The sequence below is a fragment of the Coffea arabica genome, chromosome 3e, assembly GCF_036785885.1.
Source record: "Coffea arabica cultivar ET-39 chromosome 3e, Coffea Arabica ET-39 HiFi, whole genome shotgun sequence".
Classification (NCBI taxonomy): Eukaryota; Viridiplantae; Streptophyta; class Magnoliopsida; order Gentianales; family Rubiaceae; genus Coffea; species Coffea arabica.
The window spans coordinates 17,194,709-17,216,257 of record NC_092315.1 but is presented as its reverse complement, the minus strand read 5'-3'; the positions used below and the strand labels follow the sequence as shown (position 1 = coordinate 17,216,257).

Genomic DNA, 21,549 nt, shown 5'->3' with positions numbered 1-21,549 from the left:
CATCATTCTTTGGAGATAACTATGCACTGAGTTTGAAATAAGGAGCAAGTGGAGTACTAACAGGTTTGGTCTTTTCATTCATGTCAAATCTCTTTAATACTTTACTAAGATACTCTTTCTGAATTAAATAAAATCTCCCCAATCTTCTATCTCTGCTTATCTCCATGCCGAGAATTTTCTTGGTTTCGCCTAGATCCTTCATTTCAAACTCTCGACTCAAATGAGATTTTAATTTTTCAATCTCACCTTGATCCTTTGAAGCTATCAACATATCATCAACATAAAGAAGAATATATATGTAGGATCCATCTCGTAGCTTGCACAAATATACACAGTCATCATATTTGCTTCTTTGTACCTCTACCCCATCATAAACTTGTCAAATCGCTTGTACCACTGCTTTGGAGACTGCTTCAATCCATACAACGATTTGTCAAGTTTGAACACCATCTTTTCTTTACCAGCAACTTTGAATCCTTCTGTCTGAATCATGTAGATTTTCTCTTTCAAGTCACCATGTAAAAATGCAGTTTTTACATCTAATTGGACAAGTTTCAGATCCAATTGTGCTACCAAAGCCAATAAAATTCTGATGGAGGAATGTTTCACGACTGGAGAAAATACTTCGTTGTAATCAATTCCCTCCTTCTAAGCATAGCCTTTAGCCACCAATCTTTCTTTGTAGCGAACACCGGACTTGTCAGAAAATCCTTCCTTCTTTGCATATACCTACTTGCACCCAATTGCCTTCTTTCCTTTCACAAATTGACAAGTTGCCAAATCTGATTCTTATAAAGGGACTGCATTTCTTCTTCCATGGCTGTCCTCCATTTTCCTTTCTCTGAACTTTGGACAACTTCAAGATAAGTGGTAGGAACTTCATCTATTGCAATTGCAGATGCATTAGCCACCATATTAACATGCCGAACAGGTACTTTGATATTTCTCTTTGGCTTACTCAATGCAATTGATTCAAGTTGCTATGAAGACTCTCCAACTGGAACATGTTGTTCAGTTGATTCTTCTTCTACCATAGGAGTCCTTTCATCTGCTCCTATATCCACTGCTGGTCTGATAATGCTTCTTTCAAACTCCATCTGCTTCGGAGTGCTCTCCACCTGTTGTGGAGTACCATCATTCTGTTGTACATCTACCTTTGTTAACATGGTAGATTCATCAAAGGTGACATCCCTGCTGAAAACTATCTTCTTCGTCTCGGGACACCAAAGGTGACAACCTTTAATGCCTGTCGTGGTCCCCATAAAGAGCGCCTTCTTTGCCCTTGGATCCAACTTTGATTCTTTAACATGATAATATGCAGTAGAACCAAACACATGTAAGAAATCATAATCTATAGCAGGTTTTCCCGACCATTTCTCTAATAGCGTTTTGCCGCCAATAGCAGTTGATGGTAAGCGATTAACGAGGTGATTTGCATATGCTAAAACCTCAGCCCAAAATTGTCGGCCTAACCCAGCATTGGACAACATACACCGAACTTTCTCCACCAATGTCCGGTTCATACGCTCTGCCACCCCATTCTGCAGTGGTGTATCTCTGACTGTAAAATGCCGAACAATACCTTCATTTTTACAGATCTCCATGAACGGATCACTAGTGTATTCACCTCCGTTGTCTGTTCGAAGGCGTTTAATCTTTCTTTCTGTTTGAGTTTCCACCATTTTTTTCCACTTGGTGAAAATTTCCAATACTTCATTTTTCGCTTTCATAGTATATACCCATACTCTTCAAGAGAAGTCATCGACAAAGGTAACAAAATAATTTTTGCCTCCCAGAGAAGTTGTTTTGGAAGGTACACATCAGAGTGCACATAATCCAAAATACCCTTGGTATCGTGAATTGCAGTGCCAAATTTTATCCTTGTCTGCTTTCCTTTGACACAATACTCGCAAAAATCTAACTTGCAAACACTGGCTCCTTTCAACAGTCCTTGATTCATCAAAAGATTCAAGGATTTTTCTCCGACATGCCCTAAGCGCATATGCCATAATCTGGTTACTTTCAATTTTCGATCATCATTGGAAGTCACTGCCGCTACTCCAACAACTGCATTACCTTGATAGTAATATAAGTTATTATTTTTTTGGATTCCTTTCACCAACACCAATGCACCTGAAATGATTTTCATCACTCCATTATATGTCGACACCTTGTAACCCATTGATTCTAGTACTCCCACAGAAATGAGGTTCTTTTTCAATTCTAACACATATCGACATTTGTTAAAATCCTAATTGATCCATCCTGATTTCTCAGCCGAATTGAACCAACCCCATTTGTTGCTAATGTGGTCTCATCTGCCGTGTAGAAGACTCCACCTTCTTGTTCCTTAAAATCAAAGAACCATTCCCTATTGGACGTCATATGATGACTACAACTTGAGTCCAATAGCCATGTACTAGAATGACCAGTAGGCATGACAGCTAATGAAAAGTCTAAATTTTGATTAATGCACTCAGTTACATTTGAATCCGCAACAGCTTTTTTCTTGTTAGGTCTACCCTTTAGTTTTGGGCAGTCCTTCTTCCAGTGCCCTTTCTCTCTGCAAAAAGCACACTCATCTTTGCTTAGTCTAGTTTTCGACTTGAATCTACCTCTCGTCCCCTTTCTCTGATTTTGTGAACGTCATCTAGTTATCAGAGCTTCTGCTACTCCATCTCTGCTACTTTACTTGTCTTTTCTTCTGAGCTCGTAGCTGTACCGGGCAGAACTAACTTCACTGAGGGACACCTCAACTTTCCCATAGAGTAGAGTTGTTTCGAAATACTCAAACTCCTCAGGAAGAGATCCCAACAACATGAGAGCCAAATCTTCATCTTCAAATGCCACATCTAAATTCATCAGATCAGTGATTAACTAATTGAAATTAGTGATGTGATCACTTAGAGTTGTGCCGGGAACATAAGTGAAGCGAAATAAACGCTTCTTCATATTGAGCCTGTTCTGACAATTTTTCTTCAAGAACTTCTCCTCCAATCCAGTCCACAATTTATTTGCAGAAGTTTCTTTTGAGAACACATATTTCTGTTCCTTTGAAAGACATGATCGAATTGTACCACACGCTAAACGATTTAGCGTCCTCTATTCCTTCTCTTCAATCTCTTCTGGTTTCTCTTCTTCGATGGCAATGTCTAGATCTTGATTAAAGAGCGCATCTAGAATCTCACTTTGCCACATACCGAAATGACCGGTACCATTAAATGTCTCCATATTTAGTTTTGCATTCATCATAGCATTTCTTGCCATAATAGACGATGACGAGCTTGTCGATGCTTGCATTGTAGATGAAGATCTACTTTCGGTCATCTCTACAAATTATATTTAGTAGCTCCTAAATGTAGAATAACAGTAGCCCAAGAAATCTTTTCTGATGTAGAAGATCAAACTATGCTGCAACCACAGAGCATACTAAGAAACCTTGAACTCTGATACCAATTGTTGCGGAAGTTCTACCAAATTAAGGTATAACGAGTAAATTATTATACCTAAAATTATAAAATGGTAATTCCCAAAAAAAAAATTGGTGAGGCACACTGACCTGCTTAAGTACCAATTTTTTAGACAGAATCACCTATATATGCAATTAATTGCACAATAACTCACTACAAATATACCTACAAATATAGCTACTAAATAGACAATAAAATAGAACACCAAAATTTAACGAGATTCGGCTAATTTGCCTACGTTCTCGAACACTACCGACAACTTAATATTTCACTAGAAGAAATATTACAAATAGAGAAAAGGAAGCAAGTTTTAAAGCTCTTGCTTGGTATACCTCAATTGGGAAGAGAGATTGTTAATTTATAACTAACAACAACTTCTCCTCAAGGCTAATCAATCGATGTGAGATTTGAAATTTGTGCACAATTGTCAACAATTGTAGCTTTGCACAATCAACAATTATGGCTATTGAGCCAATAAGTCAACAAAAACAACCAACAATCAGATACTGTGAGTTGATTGCTGAAGTTAAGGATAGGAAAGGGATCGATTTGTAGTTATGACGCAAATAAATACTACTATTTTGGCTCTGCATTTTCAAGATCATACCCATCCTCACAACATGTTTTTGCTTCTCCGTTTAGCTTAACTCCAATTTAGTTACTCATAGATCACCAAAACCATATGCCATAGTTAGCTCTGCTGCTCCAGCGCCCAGAAATGGTTAACACATACATAATTGGTATCTTTTGCAATCCCCAGTCATGAGCAACACTTCAAGGAAAATTCATGCTGAAAATCACAGATTTCAGCTACATTTTTCGATTAGATTATATTCAGAATCTAAATTCGGTCAGAGAAAAGAAAATTAATCTCATCTTGTTCTCTCCATTTACGAAAGTTCAGTCCTCGTAAGGATTAGATTGCCAACTTGTCCTCTATGATATCATTTATCCTGACTATTTGTACGAAGGCCCGTTGGGAAATCAGCAAGCGAAAGAACAATGTCATTTCGTAAAACTGAATTGGGAAAGGTGTACAGCAGCCCAAATTGATTCATGCTTTTTTTTTTTTTGGTTGAGAATTCATAGCTACGCTTTAATTATTCTATCCATTGAAGTCGATGATCATGAGCTCTTGGATACGTGTTCATGACAAATGGGATGTGAGCGAGAACGTGTGTGTTGGATCATGTACGTGGTAAAATTGAGCAGCCGACATGCTATGTGGCTTGCGTTCATCACGACATTTCTCAAGTCGCTTCATTATAAGTAAGTGCATGATTTGAAGATAAATCCCCTTCAAGAGAAGGGGAATGGTACAAATCCGGTTGCTGCCAAGGGTTTGAGATCTATCTACCTTTGCATCTTCATCGTTCCCAAGCCAAGAGTTCTAGCAAAACATTCAAGAGGACCTTCAAAGGTGTTGTTCAACCTTGTTAAAAGTCATTCTACAATGAAGAGGACAACTTCTGCATATTCATCATATGTGTCCATTCGGGGGCCTGAAGGTGTATGGTTGGATCGTCAGAGGAGATGCTCAAAAGAAGTAAAGAAAAATAACGTTCCAAAGAGGATCCCCGGATGGATCCGTGCGCGCAGATCCCCTCTAGGCAACGGTTCTGAAGGTGTCCAGTTTCATTCTTCTTGGTTCAAACTTCTGCCTCGGATCCGGACAATATGCTCTAATTTGAGCAGATTTGTCGAAGAAAAGAATGGTCTCTTAAGTCATTAATTATCTACAGGCTTTTCAACATTCTATGTTGATGAAATTTAAGAAGTCAGTCATTAACAGTATTGAGTAATTAAATCCTAAAACTAAGGATGAGAAGATTATTAAAACCTCATAACTGCATAAACGATACCAACTACTACAAGAAAGCATCACCCAGTTCTATGCAGTGAGTAATTCCTCCCACGGAGAAGGGTGGAGAAAGCTAATTGCCAATCCAAAAATATCTGCAATAGAACTTGTATAAGGTCCCCTAGATGAGGATAATAACCACCTTGCTGCCAATATTTAGATCCAATATTTCTGTTTTCCTGCTCAATTTATTGCTCAAAGTATAAAGTTAATCAACAATTTGATCAGAGAAAAGATGGGATTTTATTATACTCAAACTTCATTACTAAATCAGTAGCAGCCGGAAACAGAATTGAAGGCCAAGTAGAGGAAATCCCTCAGTTTGAATAGGCATATTGGTGCAAATTATGCTTATAAGAACAAAAGAAGTCAGTAGCAACTACAAGCTGTCACTATCAATTATACAAAAATTTCATCAAGAAGGCATTTGAACTTAGGGTCCACAAATCATGTATCACCCCAACTAATATCTGAAGAAAAGTAAATCTAAGTCTCCAGATTTAAACAATGAAAATTCTTGTATGCAACTCCCGTACACAGAGCAGTCTTTCCCATACCACCCATTTACTAACTAAAATTAACCAAATAAGTATTAAAAGTACCTAAATGTAGTATAATCAAAAAACAGGTAAATCAGTTTCAAAAAATCCCCATTCTACCTATCTAAAGAGATGCTTTCAAATTGAGGGTCCGGTTCTTGAATAGCTTTGCGTTTGCAAACAGGGCAAAAATTTCTCTGCAATAACCATCTTCTTATACAGTCAACATGATACTCGTGTCCACATCCCAGTGCTCCCAGCATCTCCTCATCTTCGTATTCACCCTGGCAAACCACACAGATTTCTTCAAAGCCTTCATCATCATCTGCAACCTCTTCTTGATGACGACTTCTTCTTCTGATCTTTAGTTGCTGGATTATGTTATCTTCTCGCAACCCACTACTTATCATAAGATTACCAGTACTATAACCATCGTCTTGCCCCATTAGTCCTTCCTCCTGCAAGCTGATCAAGTCAGCCTCCGAAGCATAAGGAAACAGATCATCAGCAAAAGAAATCAGTTCCCTTAAACTAGCAGTAGGATAGAGAGGTTGCAGAGCCATTAATTGCTCGTAGAGCGTGGAATTAGGTCTCTCATTATGGTCGAAATCCATTGCTGATTCCTCAGTCAGATCAGTAATCGGTGGTTCTTGAACGTGGCTAGTTGTACAACCCTGGGGAGTATTACAGCAGTTTTGATATCTGAAGAATTGAGGAAGAAACAAAGGGCAAATTAACGGGAATCTGCAGAGAGGATGGAATGATTAAATTCAAGAAACAGGTTTTACTGCAAATATTGCTTAAGTATGTTTGTTTATATAGTGAGGATTTAACCGACGTTACAGAATCCGAAGTCAAGAAGGAAAGGGATTTGTCTGGAGTTAAGAGTATCTTCCCCACACGTAATATTTGAATCAGATAAAAACATGCATTTAGTATTAGAATTAATTGTACTTTGCACCCATGAACTATTTTCACACTGTGCTTTGCACCCTACACTTTTAATTTCAGCAATTAGCTACCTTCTACTCCCAATTTTTTGCATGATAAAAAATGGAGCTAAATCAAACGGAAAAAAGAAGTCATGTGATCAATTTACCCTCTATTTCTTTTCACTGAACTTCCACAAGAATGCATAAGAGTCAAGTATTTAGGAAATAATCAATTTTTGATACATTGACAATGTGTACACTTTCACCATTGGATGCACGACACATAATCCGAATTTGAATTTTTGAAATACAAATTTTGTATATATGTCGTGCATTCAACCATGATAATGTATACACTATCAGTGTGTATAAGATTTCCTCTTTAGAAGATACTAACTCTTCTCCTCTTCCTTTATTTTCATCTTCTTCTTGTTAAAAAATTCAAATAGATGGTAGAAAACCATGACTACAATTGCCATTGTAAGGGAAAAAAAAATTCCCCCACCAAATGGTATGCTAAAGGGTTTTAGTCTTAGCAATACCATACCACACAACATTGCCCAGGAATTGGTGGTTTGGAGTCCTGGACGAGGAAGGCAAGAATGTCCAAAAATTATAGGATCCCTAATCAATCCACAGCTATTAAGCGCTTTTTTGTGTACCATTTGCTTCGACAACAATTTCAATTTCTCTTTTTCATTTGCATTTCTTTGTTTTGATTATTATTTTTTATATTTCTTTTGTAAAAATTCCTGAGGATTTGTGTCATCTTTTTGGTGTTCAAGAATCTTTTTTTTTTAATCTTAGTTTTGCCAAGTACTAATGTTCTTCAATTTCTTTCTGATCCTATTCCAAGAAGATACTTTTTTTTTCATTTGTAATCATTTTTTTTTTTTTTTTGCGGTTCAAGAATCCTTTGCTAACAATCGGTTGATTTTTCCGTTTTTGCTTTCATATGTTTTGGTGCTTGTTTGGTAGAATGTTAGTTAAGTCTTTGTGCCTTTGATTACATTAGCTTTGAGCCACATTTTTTTTTCCCGAAAGGCACATTTTAGGGACAAAAGAAGAACAAAGTTTGAAAGGGTCATTTTGCCAATTAGTGCCAGATGAAATCCGCTACGATGCTCCGGAAGTTGTGTTATTGTAGTGGATTACTGAAAATTAAAAGTTGAATGCAGTTAGTTGCGGAAATTGAAAGTTTAGGATGCACACTCCGATTTGGCAGTAGTTGAGGGTGCAAAATACAATTAATAATTTATATCACAATGATATAACGAATGGCCTCTTCCGTTAGGAATTTTGTTTTATTATGTTTTTTTTTTTGTTAACCATACACACCACATACAAATTACAAATTGCACAAGAGATGCAATACATAAATATTCATGGTGTTTTATACTCTTTTTTCCCTATTTCTACTTATTAAATTTGATGGTTCTGTTTGAAGGTAGATGCAGCGTTCATTGGATACTCCTCAAAATTTCTCCAATGCAGATCATCCGTTTGGCAAAAATGCCTGAATGATGAAGTTTGTGAACTTTTTTCACTTACAAGGGCAAATTTTTACATGTCAGTTAAGGATTTTGAAGTTTGACAATTAGAAGTTCTTTATTAAATCATAAGTCTATCAAAGTTGTGCAGAATAAAGCGTGACTTAATAACCAATTAACGTTTTTGACATTTTCTATGTTGTTAAATCTAATCTGTGCTATAAAGATGGTTGAACTAACCAAAAAATTGGATTTGCACTTTTTAAGTTTGAAATTCTTGGCTCATGGGAAAAATGAACTCAGGATTAGTGAATGTTTCCTATTGCCCTTAGTGAACTAAGGAAATTCTGGGTAATATGTTTAACATATTTTACTATATAAATGTGAATCCATGAAGAAAACTAAAAATAAGCAATAGCTATATGCAGAAGGCGTATATTAGAATGTCCAAACGGACAAGGACTCAATACAATTGTGTTTTGTACAATTCTGTCCGGTCGTTATACATATTTAAATTTTTGGTGCACAAATACATCATAATGTTGTACTGAATATATGTCAAATATTTTATTTATGTACACCATTTTTACTTCGAATACAATAATGTAACGTAATTATACACTAAATAATATAAAAAGGTACAATAGTCATACCAAACCGTACCAGACTCTAACTGCACTAGCCTTGCAACAGTTAATAAAATGACAAATCATAGTTAAGGTTATGCTCAAAGCTACAAAAGCCTCAAACTTATTCAGCTTTTTATTCAAAATGATGAGAACTTCTATTACGTTAAACTCGCTCTTGAAACTTGGTGAAGTCTCTAAATTTATTTAAATTCTCTAACAATAACATTACAAAATTTTCGGGTGTAAATAGTAGTTTTTTTTTCTTTGTTTTCTGCTCTAAACTTCAAGTGGACCTATTTGTATAGAAGATAGTTGTGTTCCATTGGTGGGTGCTAATGACTTAACTGGTGCTGTTATGTAACGATGATTTTATTTGATCTAAACTTTAATTTGTTCATAAAAATATCCTCATATGAGTGAATTATGGGTCACTATGACTGAGCCACCTTTTGCGTTTAGATGGGCTAAGAAAAATTTTTATTTTGTCTTATTAAGATTATAATTTTTGAGAGCTATTTGAATTGCTTGGTTGGTCGTTTACAAAATTTGGTTATTGCTTGGAAGTCTCTTGAGTTCCTAGTTTTAATTTATCTACTAATGCTTGTCATTATTTTCCTCAAATGCCAATTATTTTTACAGCGATAGAAAGGATGCTCGTCTATTCCTCTGTTTTAGAAGGCTTGGAAAATCTCAGGGAATATTGTGGTGATTGTACTTTATATTATTTTGTTCTTACCTTGCAAGAATTGTAGTTAGAGTTCAACTTTTCTTAAATGGTTTGTTATTTGCTAAAATCCAAAAGAGTTCAATTACCAAGTCTCATCACAGTTCCTCAACCAAGTGCCTAAGATCATCAGAAAAGCTCAGTATGGATCATGTGTTATTAGAGATGTTTTTCAAAACCTTTACCATAGCGATGCGTGCGAAAATTTTTTATTGTAGATGATTCATTTAGATTCGGTGTTTTAAAATTGTATTTTGGGATATTTTTAGAATTTAAATTATTTTGAATATTTTTTTTTATAAATTTGTTAAAAATTTCCTATCACTTACCATCACTCATCACTGCCAGCAACCACCCTTCTCTCTCTCTCTCTCTCTCTCACACACAACCTAGCCCCCTCTGCCCTCTTCCTCCCCTAACAACCAACTTTGGTCACGCACTAGAGGTCGCCGAGCAGGGGGGCAATGCTGGTTGAGGGGGAGAGAGAGAGAGAGTGTGTGTGGGATGGTTGTGGTGGTGGTTTGTAGAAGAAAAAAGAAGTTTAGGAGTTATATTCTTTTATTTTTTTTTAGTGTATTGGAAATTATATGTTTTTAGAGTTGTTTTGGAGTTTATTACTATAGATCCCTCAAACAAAAATACTTTGTGCAAAAATAAGCAAATCCAAACAGAGCCATCGTCTTTATAAAGATGTAACGTGTGCTCGTCAATTGGATGATGCTGGGTAAAGCAAATTACTCCATTTAGTCTGTATAGAAATGGGTTTTGATATTGTCAGAGCAAGAATTTTCTTGTCAGAGCAATTTTTTTCAAGAGATAATATTACCCTTGTCTAATCAAATGGTTGGAATCTAATTAACTTGCTTGAGCCCGCCCCAAAACAAACCACGGCGTTGTCATCCTACCCTCCCCTCCCATCGCCGTTTCTTAATCTCACCAACTCAACTGAGCGGTTTCTTAACCCTTATGGTTTTTTGACCTGACAAGTCTGAACAATAGACCCATCGATGGCTTAACCGGTCCAATCGCCCAGACATCCAGTCTAGTCCAGGTTGGAAACAATGAGCATGAAAGTTTCCACCATCTAAAGGTTTTAGGTGGTTTCATGGGGTTTAAGGTTCCAGTTTCAACAGCTCTGTTGTCACAACAGCAAAATGAGACTGATAACCAACAGGAAGAACTGTGGCAACCATTTTGTCTGTTCACTTTTCCCAATTCTCAGTAGATACTGAAAAAGGGCAAAAACACAAAAGATATGAACTGGTAGTATGCAATTTACTCTTCCACGTTTTAAATGTTAAACTAGGAAACTTTCACTTCTTTTTCCTTCCAATGACACAATTATCCAAACTAGAGCATAAACTCGCTCTCCAAACTCAAAAGATTTATACAAAGATGGACCAAAAGCTAAAGCAAAATTGCTAAAATGTACAGTTTCTTAAATAAACCCAGGTTTCAAGGACCAAGCTAGTGCTTTTCCTCCTTGGGTATATCCTTTCCAGGTATCTCCTTTGGTTTTGCCTTCTCCATTTCCCTAGATGGGACCAAACACACAATTATATAGTTGCCAATACAAAAAAGATATACCAAGCTCCATTAACAAATATCAGTTAAGGAAACCAAACAAAAGAACGCAGCAAACCAGGACACGAAGGGCACAATACTTCTTATAGGCAACATTATCAAATTTCACCACCAGTTCCCAAGTTGCTCTTCTCATCACATAAGTAAGAATTAGCTGGATAACACAACCATATAAGTGTTCCCCTCCTCTTCTCTATATTCCACTCTTTCATATGGAACTCCAATCTCATCCAAGATTTCTGGGTCAATTTGGCCACCATTTTGTTTCTTTTAACATGTATAATTAAGGAATTGCATTCACTATGTCTTCCAAATAAAATAGAGTAGTTTCTCATTTTTGTAATCTGTCTTAATTTATAAAAAACATATTATCATGAACTTCTCCTAAAAATCCATTATTTCTTGCCCAGAGATATCCATGCAGGCACATGCTAATGTGACTAATTACCTTAATGCACAAACCAATGCAGAAAAATATAAAGGGCCAAATAAAGGAAATCATTTTAGCCAACAAGAATAAATCATTATAATTTAGCTACCACTAGTGACGAAATTAGGTTGGATTATTGCTCTACTTGTTTCCCTAAGCAAAACAGTCATCCAGAATAGGATTTCAGTCCAAGTTGTTTGGACATTTTCATGCCTTCTGGTTCGAATGTTATTGTACATTTAACTCAGAGAAAACATTTGTTGCTGATTTTCAACAACCAAAGATCTTCACCACTGAATTCAGATTCTTCCACAACCACAATTTTGGTTGTTCACAACATGAAAGATGTCAAAAGAATAAAAAACCAACTTTTTATTTCCCTAAAACTAAATCAGTAAATGACATTTTAAACCATATCGCTTACTGCTCGACAAAAACACATCCACAGAAGGAAGAAAAGCTCATCATCCACAAAACTAACAAAAGCATTGGAAGAGAAATAAATGCATATCAAAATTTCAACACAGAGATGGAAAATATTTTCATTTAACCATTTTCTTCGTTATAAAACTGACTGAACAAGTATAAGAGCATGGCATACAATGGCGAGGAGGGGATATTAAAAGGAAGGCATACTTTGCAGCAGAAGCAGACTCTTCCTCGAGCCAATGGCGAATCTGTCGAACATTGCGTCTGAAGATGGTAGCCGATTGCTTGATATCAGTCCTCATCAGCAGAATCACACCACCAACACCCGCCACTGTGAGTATAAAGTTGGTTAAGGCCATTTGCCTGATCGTTTCACTTCAGTAACACAACCCTGTTTTCATTATACTGAATGATTTAAGAAATACAAAAAAAAAGTTCCATAAATTCAAACCATTCAAAAAGTACACCAAAGTCATCATCAGGAATTTGCATAAGAAACATTCATCCACAATATTAAAAAAAACCCGAAAAAAGTCCTTTTTTTCAAAGCAAACAGAAAATCTGAAAATTCAGCAATTATTCATACCCGAATAAATTGGGAGATTTAGGTGAATCCAAAAAAAAAAAAACAAAGAAAATTCTCTTACTGTTGCTACCCATCCTCCTAATAGAATCATCCCTAGCCCACCGCCCGATTCGGGATGGGTCGACTAGTGGGTCAGAAAAGCAGCCACTCGACGAACCCGTTTCAACCCACAATCAAATCAAAAACCCTTGCTCTTTACTTTTACTAGAATTACTTAGAAGACAGTGATAATACCCCAAGAACATCCCTAAGGAAAATCCATTCACCGAACAAATTCAATACAAGAAAATTCACAACCAAGAACGACAAGAAACTGATAAGGAACTGATCTCCTTACCAATCTTAGGCCAAATTTGTTTTCTCAAAAACCCTTAAAAAAGAACAGAAAACAGGTGGGAGAGAAGGAGAAGCAGAAGGGCGACTGATGTTTCCTCAAGCAAAGAAGAAGAAGAGGAGGATTATCGTGGAGAAGGGGAGGCAAGGAAAATGGCCATTGCGCTGGAGAAGAGGAAAAAAAAAAAAAAAAGCGGCCTTAAACGATGACGTTTAGTAGGCTTTTTGGGTGGGTTTGGAAAGCGGTTGCAAATGAAATAAGCCAATCCGACGTCGAGTTCAAATTGAATACGAGCCGACCAAATTATCAAACTCGATTCAAATATAGAGAAGCTCCGCTAGTTAATGAAATTATATATATATATATATATTGTATATGTATATGTATGTATATTAGTGAAATTATATATATTCTTAATATTTTTATTATTTATTAAGAAAAATAAATATTTTATTCATTTTTTAAAAATAAAATAATAATTTTTTTATTTTTTTAACATCAAGTTGGTTCGGCTTCAAGTTCGATTAAACTTGAATTTGAAATCGAATTCAAACTCAAGATTTTACACTAGAAGCTCAATGAGTCCGAATTTGATAAAAATTAAGTCAAAACTCAATTCTATTAGGTTAAAATTCGATTTGACTTAACTCATTTATAGCTCTAGTTTGGAATTTGGATAATTAACTGGGTTGAGTAACTAATTTATTTCTACAAATTGTTTTAAAGGTTTTCTTTTCCCTTTTTTTTCTTTTTTAGTTTGAGTAGATTTGCAAAAATCGTATAACAAATACTTTAAATTACTTGCCAAATGCGTAACATTATAGATTTTTTACTGTTCAATTTTTTTTTTATATGTGTAAGAACTATTATTATAATATATGTTTTTGTCAAAAGAATAAAAAGTAAAATGGTAACGTATCAACCTATGATCAATAATAGATTGTGTGAAAGAATCAAAGTAACACACTGATTAATCCATTATTTGTATATATTTTACACAATCGCCCATTTACAATCTAATTTGGGAAAGAAGTTTGCTGGAATTGGAGAAATTCTCTCTGTCAAACATCTGATCTCCCATTTTTTAGCATTGATATCAGTGTTTTTATGTTAAATAGGGAGAAAAAGGGTGATACTATTCATTCTTTCCTTTTTTTTTTTCCATCTGCATTTTCCTTGGAAGATATGTGGTTAGTTTTCCAGTTCAGTTCAAGAGGAATGGCTTCTGTCTCCATATCGACGGTGACAAGTAACGTTTGTCTATTTTAATTCCTTTACATTCAAGTACTTATTTCTCCCTTTATTTCAACAAGTGAGAAACGGTAATCAATTTCATAAGCATTGAAACAAAGGAATAATAAATACTTGAATGTAAAGGAATTACAATAAACAGATATTACACACTCAAATGCATATTCTCTCGAACAGATAAACTTTGAATATTAGTATACAGTTATTTGGACTGAAATGTAATATGATGAAAGACTAATATACTATAAAAATGAAATATAGTACTGCTATAAACAAAATAAGACACATAAAACTAAATATTTCAATTCAATGCGCGCGCTTATTCAGCTTATTATTGAAGTATTGAGTTGATTATCAAATAGATTTGACTTTATTTTTTGTAAGTTGAAAGTTTTGAACCTAGAAGTTCCTATTTATAATTTCTCTCGCCTTACCACCCAACCCAACCTTCCACCCCATGATATTTGAGAAAATACACCTTAATAGTACAGTTTTCACCAACTTAATATATTTTGGGACTAGTAATGTGCTTGCTAATGAAAAGCAAAGAGGATGTTGCAATTCAAATCCTACGAATGTGCAATCTATTTATCAATTATGTATGCATTCGTGTTGTAGTGCACGTTGAGTTCATATGGTTTTAATTGACAAAAGAATTTGTAGCATATAAATATCCAGAGAAAAACATTTTCATATATAAAATTTGTGAATAGTAGATAACCAGATAAGTAAATATTGGATAAAATCTGGGGTCCATATGGATTGAATGTTTTTAGGGTGTTTCTTAAAATTTTTACTATAGATATATTTATGGAAAAAATTTAAGGGTACTTTTCAAATTTTTTATTTTTGGGGCATTTTTAGAATTTTTAACATTTTCTTCTTCCTCCCTATGACCTCAACCTCTTACCACCCCCTTCCCAAATAATAGTGTTTTTGAAAAAAAAAAAAAATTGCAAATACTCTGTCCACCCCAAAAATTTTGTCATGCTTTGAGAATTGAACTTTTTATACACAATGCCGTATCAAATTTTGCCACTCTCAAAATAACTTTAGAAGACAAGATTGACATGTGGAGCAACATTGATTACAGGAATTTACAACCTGTTTAGGAGAGTAAGTATCACGCATGATTTCATGTCTTGTTTTGAGTAAGTTTCACACGATTTCATGTCTTGTTTTTAGGCATGTGTATTCATGACAAAGTAAGTAATTTTTGTCTATAACGAGTGCAGTTCAAGGGGCCTACTAATAAATCTAAAAAAAGGAGGGAATATTGGAGGTAAAAAATAGAAACAAGAGATATTTTGCATTTCATTTTGGGTTTGTGACATATATATTTTGTGGCTTTTTTAGGAGATTTTTAGTTATTTTTTATTAGAATCTACGATTAAAGTGACATTTAAGAGTTGATGTTTGATGGTTGATTGATTAATATTACTATCTTTGTCTATTTTTACTTGTTTTATGTGGTTGTTTTTGTAAAAAAAGGGACACGGATGTGATACATGTTGCCGCCAATTCAAGTAAGAAGTATTTAAGCAAGAAAATGATCGCAACATTGAGCATAGACAAAATTGGCTATCAAACTAGTTAAGCAAAGCCAGTTCTTTAGCCTGTTTCGACTAGCAAAAGGTTTTTTGGGTGTACAGGTGGTTCTTGGACCAGTTCCTCAACTGAAAAATAGCAGTGCAAGTTGCACAACTTATGCAACTTAACTTTTCTTGAGCCATTATTCCTTGCTTGTGTTGAAAAGTTTGAAAAGACACTTTGGTGACTAGCACAAAGCTCAAGCATCATTAAGAAATAACTTTTTGTCACTTCAATTCTTCATAATTCCATTGGACCCAAAAGTCTTTGACTTTTTGAAACTATGTTCACATTAAAGAAGAAAGACACAAGTAAAAGGATTGAAGACTTCTCTATAAATAGAAGTTTGTGTCTTCTCATTTGAGAGCTTAGCTTTGGGAGCTCGAGGGAAGAAGAAAATTACTAAAAATGTAGCTCTAAACCTACAAGCTATTAGTAATTAGTTTAGGAGTAATATAGGTTACTATAGTTTTTATCCATTCTCGTACTTGTAGCTAGATTTGAAAGATGATTTGAGGAGCAAAAATGAAGAATTTGGAACATCATGTGATAAGGATGATCTCTATCCGACTACTTTTTCTCCTGTATTTGATTTCATGGTTTAGTTATAATACAAAGTTTGGTATTTCTTTGATTTTTATTATGTTGTTCTAAAGTTTCATGCCTAGATAAATTTAATCTCTTCCTTGTTGGATAAAATAAACTTGATTGTTGTGTTTATCCTTTGATTAAGTATTTAATACTTTTGTTTGTAAAATCATAATTAACTAGCCATTAATTGTGATTATCTAAAAGTGTTAAATCATCAATAAGAGTTGGAATTTAGTACTAGTTCAAAAAAGTGCTAAACCTAGGAAATTCACATACGAGAGTAGATGAGCACCTTTTGACTTTTTATCAAGTAATTTCACTGAAACTAATGAGTTTATAGCTGATTTCATAACTATGACAGGAAGTATAAATTAGTTATAGATATAATTAATTCACTACGATAGTAGGTTTCATATACATTAAGAAATTACGCCATACTTAGCCAACGTGATAAATGTTAAAAATGGGGTTGTTTATCTAGCAAGATTAGAGAAAAAACTAAACCTAGGAGCTTTTCTCATGTTTGTGTTTTTTCTTTATTTATGCTTAGTGTAGTTTTACTTTCTTGTTATTTATATTGGTGTAAATAATAAAGGAATTTGAATAGCACCGGTAGTTGATCATTTTTCCCTATAGGATCAATACTCGAATATTTTCTATACTTGTGTATGACCTGTGCACTTGCGGTAATGAAAGTCTGAATATAATTCAAAACTCCTCATCAAGTTTTTTCCTGGACCAATTACTCAGCCGAAATCCTATATGCAAGTTGCACAACTTGTGCATGCAATGACGGAGCCATCACCCCCCCTAAGTTTTGAAAATTTTAATTTATACTGTGTAAATATCTATATAAAACAAAGTTGGCCCCCTCCCTAATTTTTTACAATTTTAGTTTTTATTATGACAGTTTATATATATATTTATAATTAAATTTAATGCTTGATTTTTTTAGATGTCATATATTTAAATGAATGGAAATTATTTTGAACATAGCATATTAAGAAAATTTTGGCCCCCTAGAAAAAAAAAATCCTGGCTTCGTCACTGTATGCATGTGATCTTTCTTGAGTCATTATTCCTTACTTATGTTTGAAAGTTTGAAAAGACACTTTGGTGGTTAGCACAAAGTTTAAGCAACATCAAGAAACAACTTTTTGTCAACTCAATTCTTCTAGATTCTATTAGAGCCACAAATTTTCACATTTTGGAGCTATGTTCACATTGAAGAAGAAAGACACAAGTAAAATGTTTGAAAACTTCTCTACGAGTAGCTCTTAAACTAGAAGCTTCTAGTAGTTTATTTAGGATTCGATTAGGTGGTGTAGTTTAGTTCGATTACTCTTGTACTTGTAGATATAATTGGATGAAGAGTTAAGGAACAAAGATAGAGAGTTGGAACTTATGTGATAAGAGTGACCTCTCTCCTATCACTTTCTCTTTTATATTTGATTTTACGTTTGATTACAATACAAGTGTGGTATTTTCCTTGATTTCTAAAATGTCATGCCTAGGTAGGTTTAACCTCTTCTTTATTTGATGATATGAACTTAGATGTTTTTTTATCCTTTGAGCAAGTATTTAGCATTATCGTTTATAAAATCATGATTAATTGGCTACTAATTATGATCATTTAAAGGTGTTAGATCATCAACGAGAGTTGGAATTTGATACTAATTCAAGAAAGTGTTAAATTTAGGGAGTTCGCTCACGAGAGCAAAAAAACACCTTTATGGTTTTTTATTCATGTAATTTTATGGAAACTAATGAGCTTATTGCTAATTTCACAACTATTAGAGTAGATATGGATTAGTTATATGCATAGTTGATTCACTGCGAGAGTAGATTCTATATACATTAGAAAATTACATCATACTTAGTAAAGATGATAAATTTCAATAATAGGGTCATTTATCTATCAAGATTAGAGAGAAAATCAAATCTAGGAACTTGTATTTGTATCTTTGTTTATTTATGGTTCAATAATATCGTTTATTTATGGTTCAACAATAAGGAATTCGAATAGTATCGATAGTTGGGCATCTTTTTCTATGGGATCAATACTCGAATATTCCCTACATTTGTGTACAATATATGCACTTGTAATAGTAGAATTTTAAGTATAATTTAAAGGTGCTCATCAAATTTTTATTACCATTGCCAAGGAATTCTAAATTATACTCAAACTTCCACTACTATATGTGCACAAGTACATGATTATAGGGAATATTTGAGTGTCAGTTCCACAGGGAAAAATGATCAATTATTGATACTACTCGAATTCCTTTCTTATTTAGACTAATATAAATAACAAGAAAGTAAAACTATAATAGAAGCATAAATAAACAAAAGATACAAACATGACAAAAAGTCCTAGATTCGATTTTCTCTCTAATCTTGCTAGATAAACGACCCTATTTTTGAAGTTTATAACCTTGGCCTTTAGTTTCTATGAAATAACATGAATAAAAAGCCATAGGGATACTCCTTCACTTTTGTGAGCAAACTCTCTAGATTTAGCACTTTCTTGAATTAATATTAAATCCCAACTCTCGTTAATGATCTAACATCTTTAGATAATCACAGTTAATAATCAATTAATCATGATTTTACAAATAAAAGTGCTAAATACTTGCTTAAAGGATAAAGAAAACAATCAACTTTATTTCATCCAACAAAGAAGAGATTAAACCTATCTACACATAAAACTTTAAAACAACATAATAAACATAAAAAATACTAAACTTGCAATATAAATAAATCATGAAATCAAATACTGGAGAGAAAGTAGTAGGAGAGAGACCACCCTTATCACATTAGCTCTCAAGTTCTCCATCTTTGCTCCTCAAATCCTTTTCCAAGTCTAACTACAAGTATAAAAATGGATAAAACCTACACTAGCCTATTCTACTCCTAAACTAATTACTAGGTGCTTGTAGTTTTAGAGCTATATTTTGAGTGATTTTCTTCTTCCCTCTTGCTCCAAGTTAAGCTCTCAAATGAGAAGACATATGTTTATATCTATAGAGAAGTTTTCAACCCTTTGACTTGTGTCTTTCTTCTTTAATGTGAACATATCTCTAAAAAGTCAAGATCTGTGGCTTCAATAGAATCTTGAAGAATTGAAGTGACAAAAAGGTAATTCTTAATGATGTTTGAGCATTGTGGTAGCTACCAAAGTGTCTTTTCAAACTTCCCAACACAAGTAAGGAATAATGGCTCAAGAAAGATCAAGCTGCAAAAGTTACACAAGTGTTGCAACTTCCACTGCTAATTTTTGGCTAAGGAACGGGTCTAGGAACCACCTGTGTACACAAAAAAACTCGGCTGGTTTGCTCTTCGAATCCGGCTTTGGTCAACCATTTTGATAGCTGGTTCTATCTTTGTTCTACGCCACCATCATTTCCTTACTTATACACTTCTTGCCTCATTGTTTGATTTGGCGGAAACATGTATTATACTTCTTGTTCCTTTTTCTACAAAAGCAACCACACAAAACAAGTAAACTGGACAAAGATAATAACATTAATCAATCAAAACTCAAACATCAACTCTTAAGATAAGCACCACTTCAATCCTATATTCTAATAAAAAACTGGTAAAAGAGCCACACAATATAATGTGTTTTGAGTACTTATCAGTATTCAATGAATGTGTTATTTGAAAAATATGTTTACTACATGTATTTTTTAAGTAATAAATTCCAAGAAAAATCAAAGAATGCATCCTGTGAATACTACTTTCTTGGTGGTTTCTTTATGGTGATTAATGAATGTTAACCTACAAACCAATGTTATTTTTCACCTTTGCTTTGTTTGGTGGTTTCTTTATGGTCTCTCTGTAGGAGACATTATGACAGAGTATATTTGGATTTAGATTTAGATGGATTTGTTCTTGATTTTTCCCTTTCTAATTATCACTTGTGTTTAGGTCATGCTTTTTACGTATTGAAAAGACTCCAACTCTAACTATAATATTTGGAAGGAAAGTTATCAAGATTGCTTTAGAAAGAGTACAATTCACAGATAATATTGTTGAAGAGCATCAATTTAACTACAAGAAGACCTTGGTCTTTCTTCTATAATCAAGCAACATAACTATAGTCTTGATTGACAAGAAAAATAAATTTGAAAATTTGTGACCTTGTTCTTATAAATATATTATGTATCTAGTGACATATTACTTGAACATAATATGATGCATTTCAACTATAATCAATTAAGAGCCTAATTATTACATCTTTTATAGTCATGTAAACTTTGCTTCCTCTTAAATACATAGGTCTATTGATCGACTTCATTAACTTGTTTCGTGATTCCATATATAATTGTCTTGATTTTAATTAAGGCAATCTACAAAATTTACAAGAAAGAATCAATACATGATTTTACCCTTTTAATCTATTAGTCTATATGATCAATCTTTGAATTTATACTATCAAATAATTTTCTACAGTTGTTCTGATTTGGGTGAGCAAAAACATGTTACTGCTATGCATAGCATGAGTAAAATTGCCTATTTTCATCAAAGAAGACAAGGGAGAATGAGGCTTGGTTTCTTAAAAAGTTAGATTAGCCATTTTCCATTCAAAAATTCCCCCAAGAAACATCATAAGAGGACCCCAAGAGTTTGGGTGCAAGTGAACCGAGCTTACTAACAAGCAACTTGATACTCGACTCAATTCGATTTTATCGAGGTCGAACTCAAGCTCGAGCTACTCAAGTAGTAAATCAAGTCAAGCTCAAGCTCCAAACTAATAAGCTTGTGTGCTTGCAAGATTAATCAAGCATATATATATATTTTGTATTTATAAATTGAGGACCTTGTTCTATCAATCTTTTGTTCTAATGATCAACAAGTCAAAATGATAATTTGGACTAACATATTTCAGTGACAATCTTGTTAGAATAGGTGGTCGATCATTTGGAAAAAGAAGGAAAGAAAATCAAGAAGAATGGAAGTTGTCGTTGTCTGTAGGACGCAGCTCCGGATGCACTTCGCAGTATTAGATGTTAGAAGCAACCTTCATAGGAACAACACTCATTTTCAGATACAGCTTTAGATGCAAGAATTAATGATCAACGTTTGAACATAAAAAAGAAAATATCA

At 34.0% G+C, this 21,549-nt stretch overlaps 1 protein-coding gene and 1 long non-coding RNA gene across 2 annotated transcripts; both read right to left on the bottom strand.

Annotated features, from left to right (window-relative positions):
• Positions 1-1,726: 1,726 nt before the first annotated feature.
• Positions 1,727-2,182, bottom strand: LOC113735667 (uncharacterized mitochondrial protein AtMg00300-like). Its single transcript, XM_027262662.1, has one exon. The coding sequence runs from the start codon at positions 2,180-2,182 to the stop codon at positions 1,727-1,729; it is 456 nt and encodes a 151-aa protein (XP_027118463.1).
• Positions 2,183-10,933: 8,751 nt separating this feature from the next.
• On the bottom strand, positions 10,934-13,331 carry LOC113734787 (uncharacterized). Its single transcript, XR_003459385.2, has 3 exons — positions 13,012-13,331; positions 12,296-12,479; positions 10,934-11,179 (listed from the first exon to the last, which is right to left on the bottom strand). It is a non-coding gene; the product is annotated as an uncharacterized lncRNA (long non-coding RNA).
• Positions 13,332-21,549: the final 8,218 nt, after the last annotated feature.

Excerpts from the sequence above, each read along its gene's own strand:
- LOC113735667 (XM_027262662.1), bottom strand. The coding sequence starts at position 2,182 with ATGGGTTACAAGGTGTCGACATATAATGGAGTGATGAAAATCATTTCA.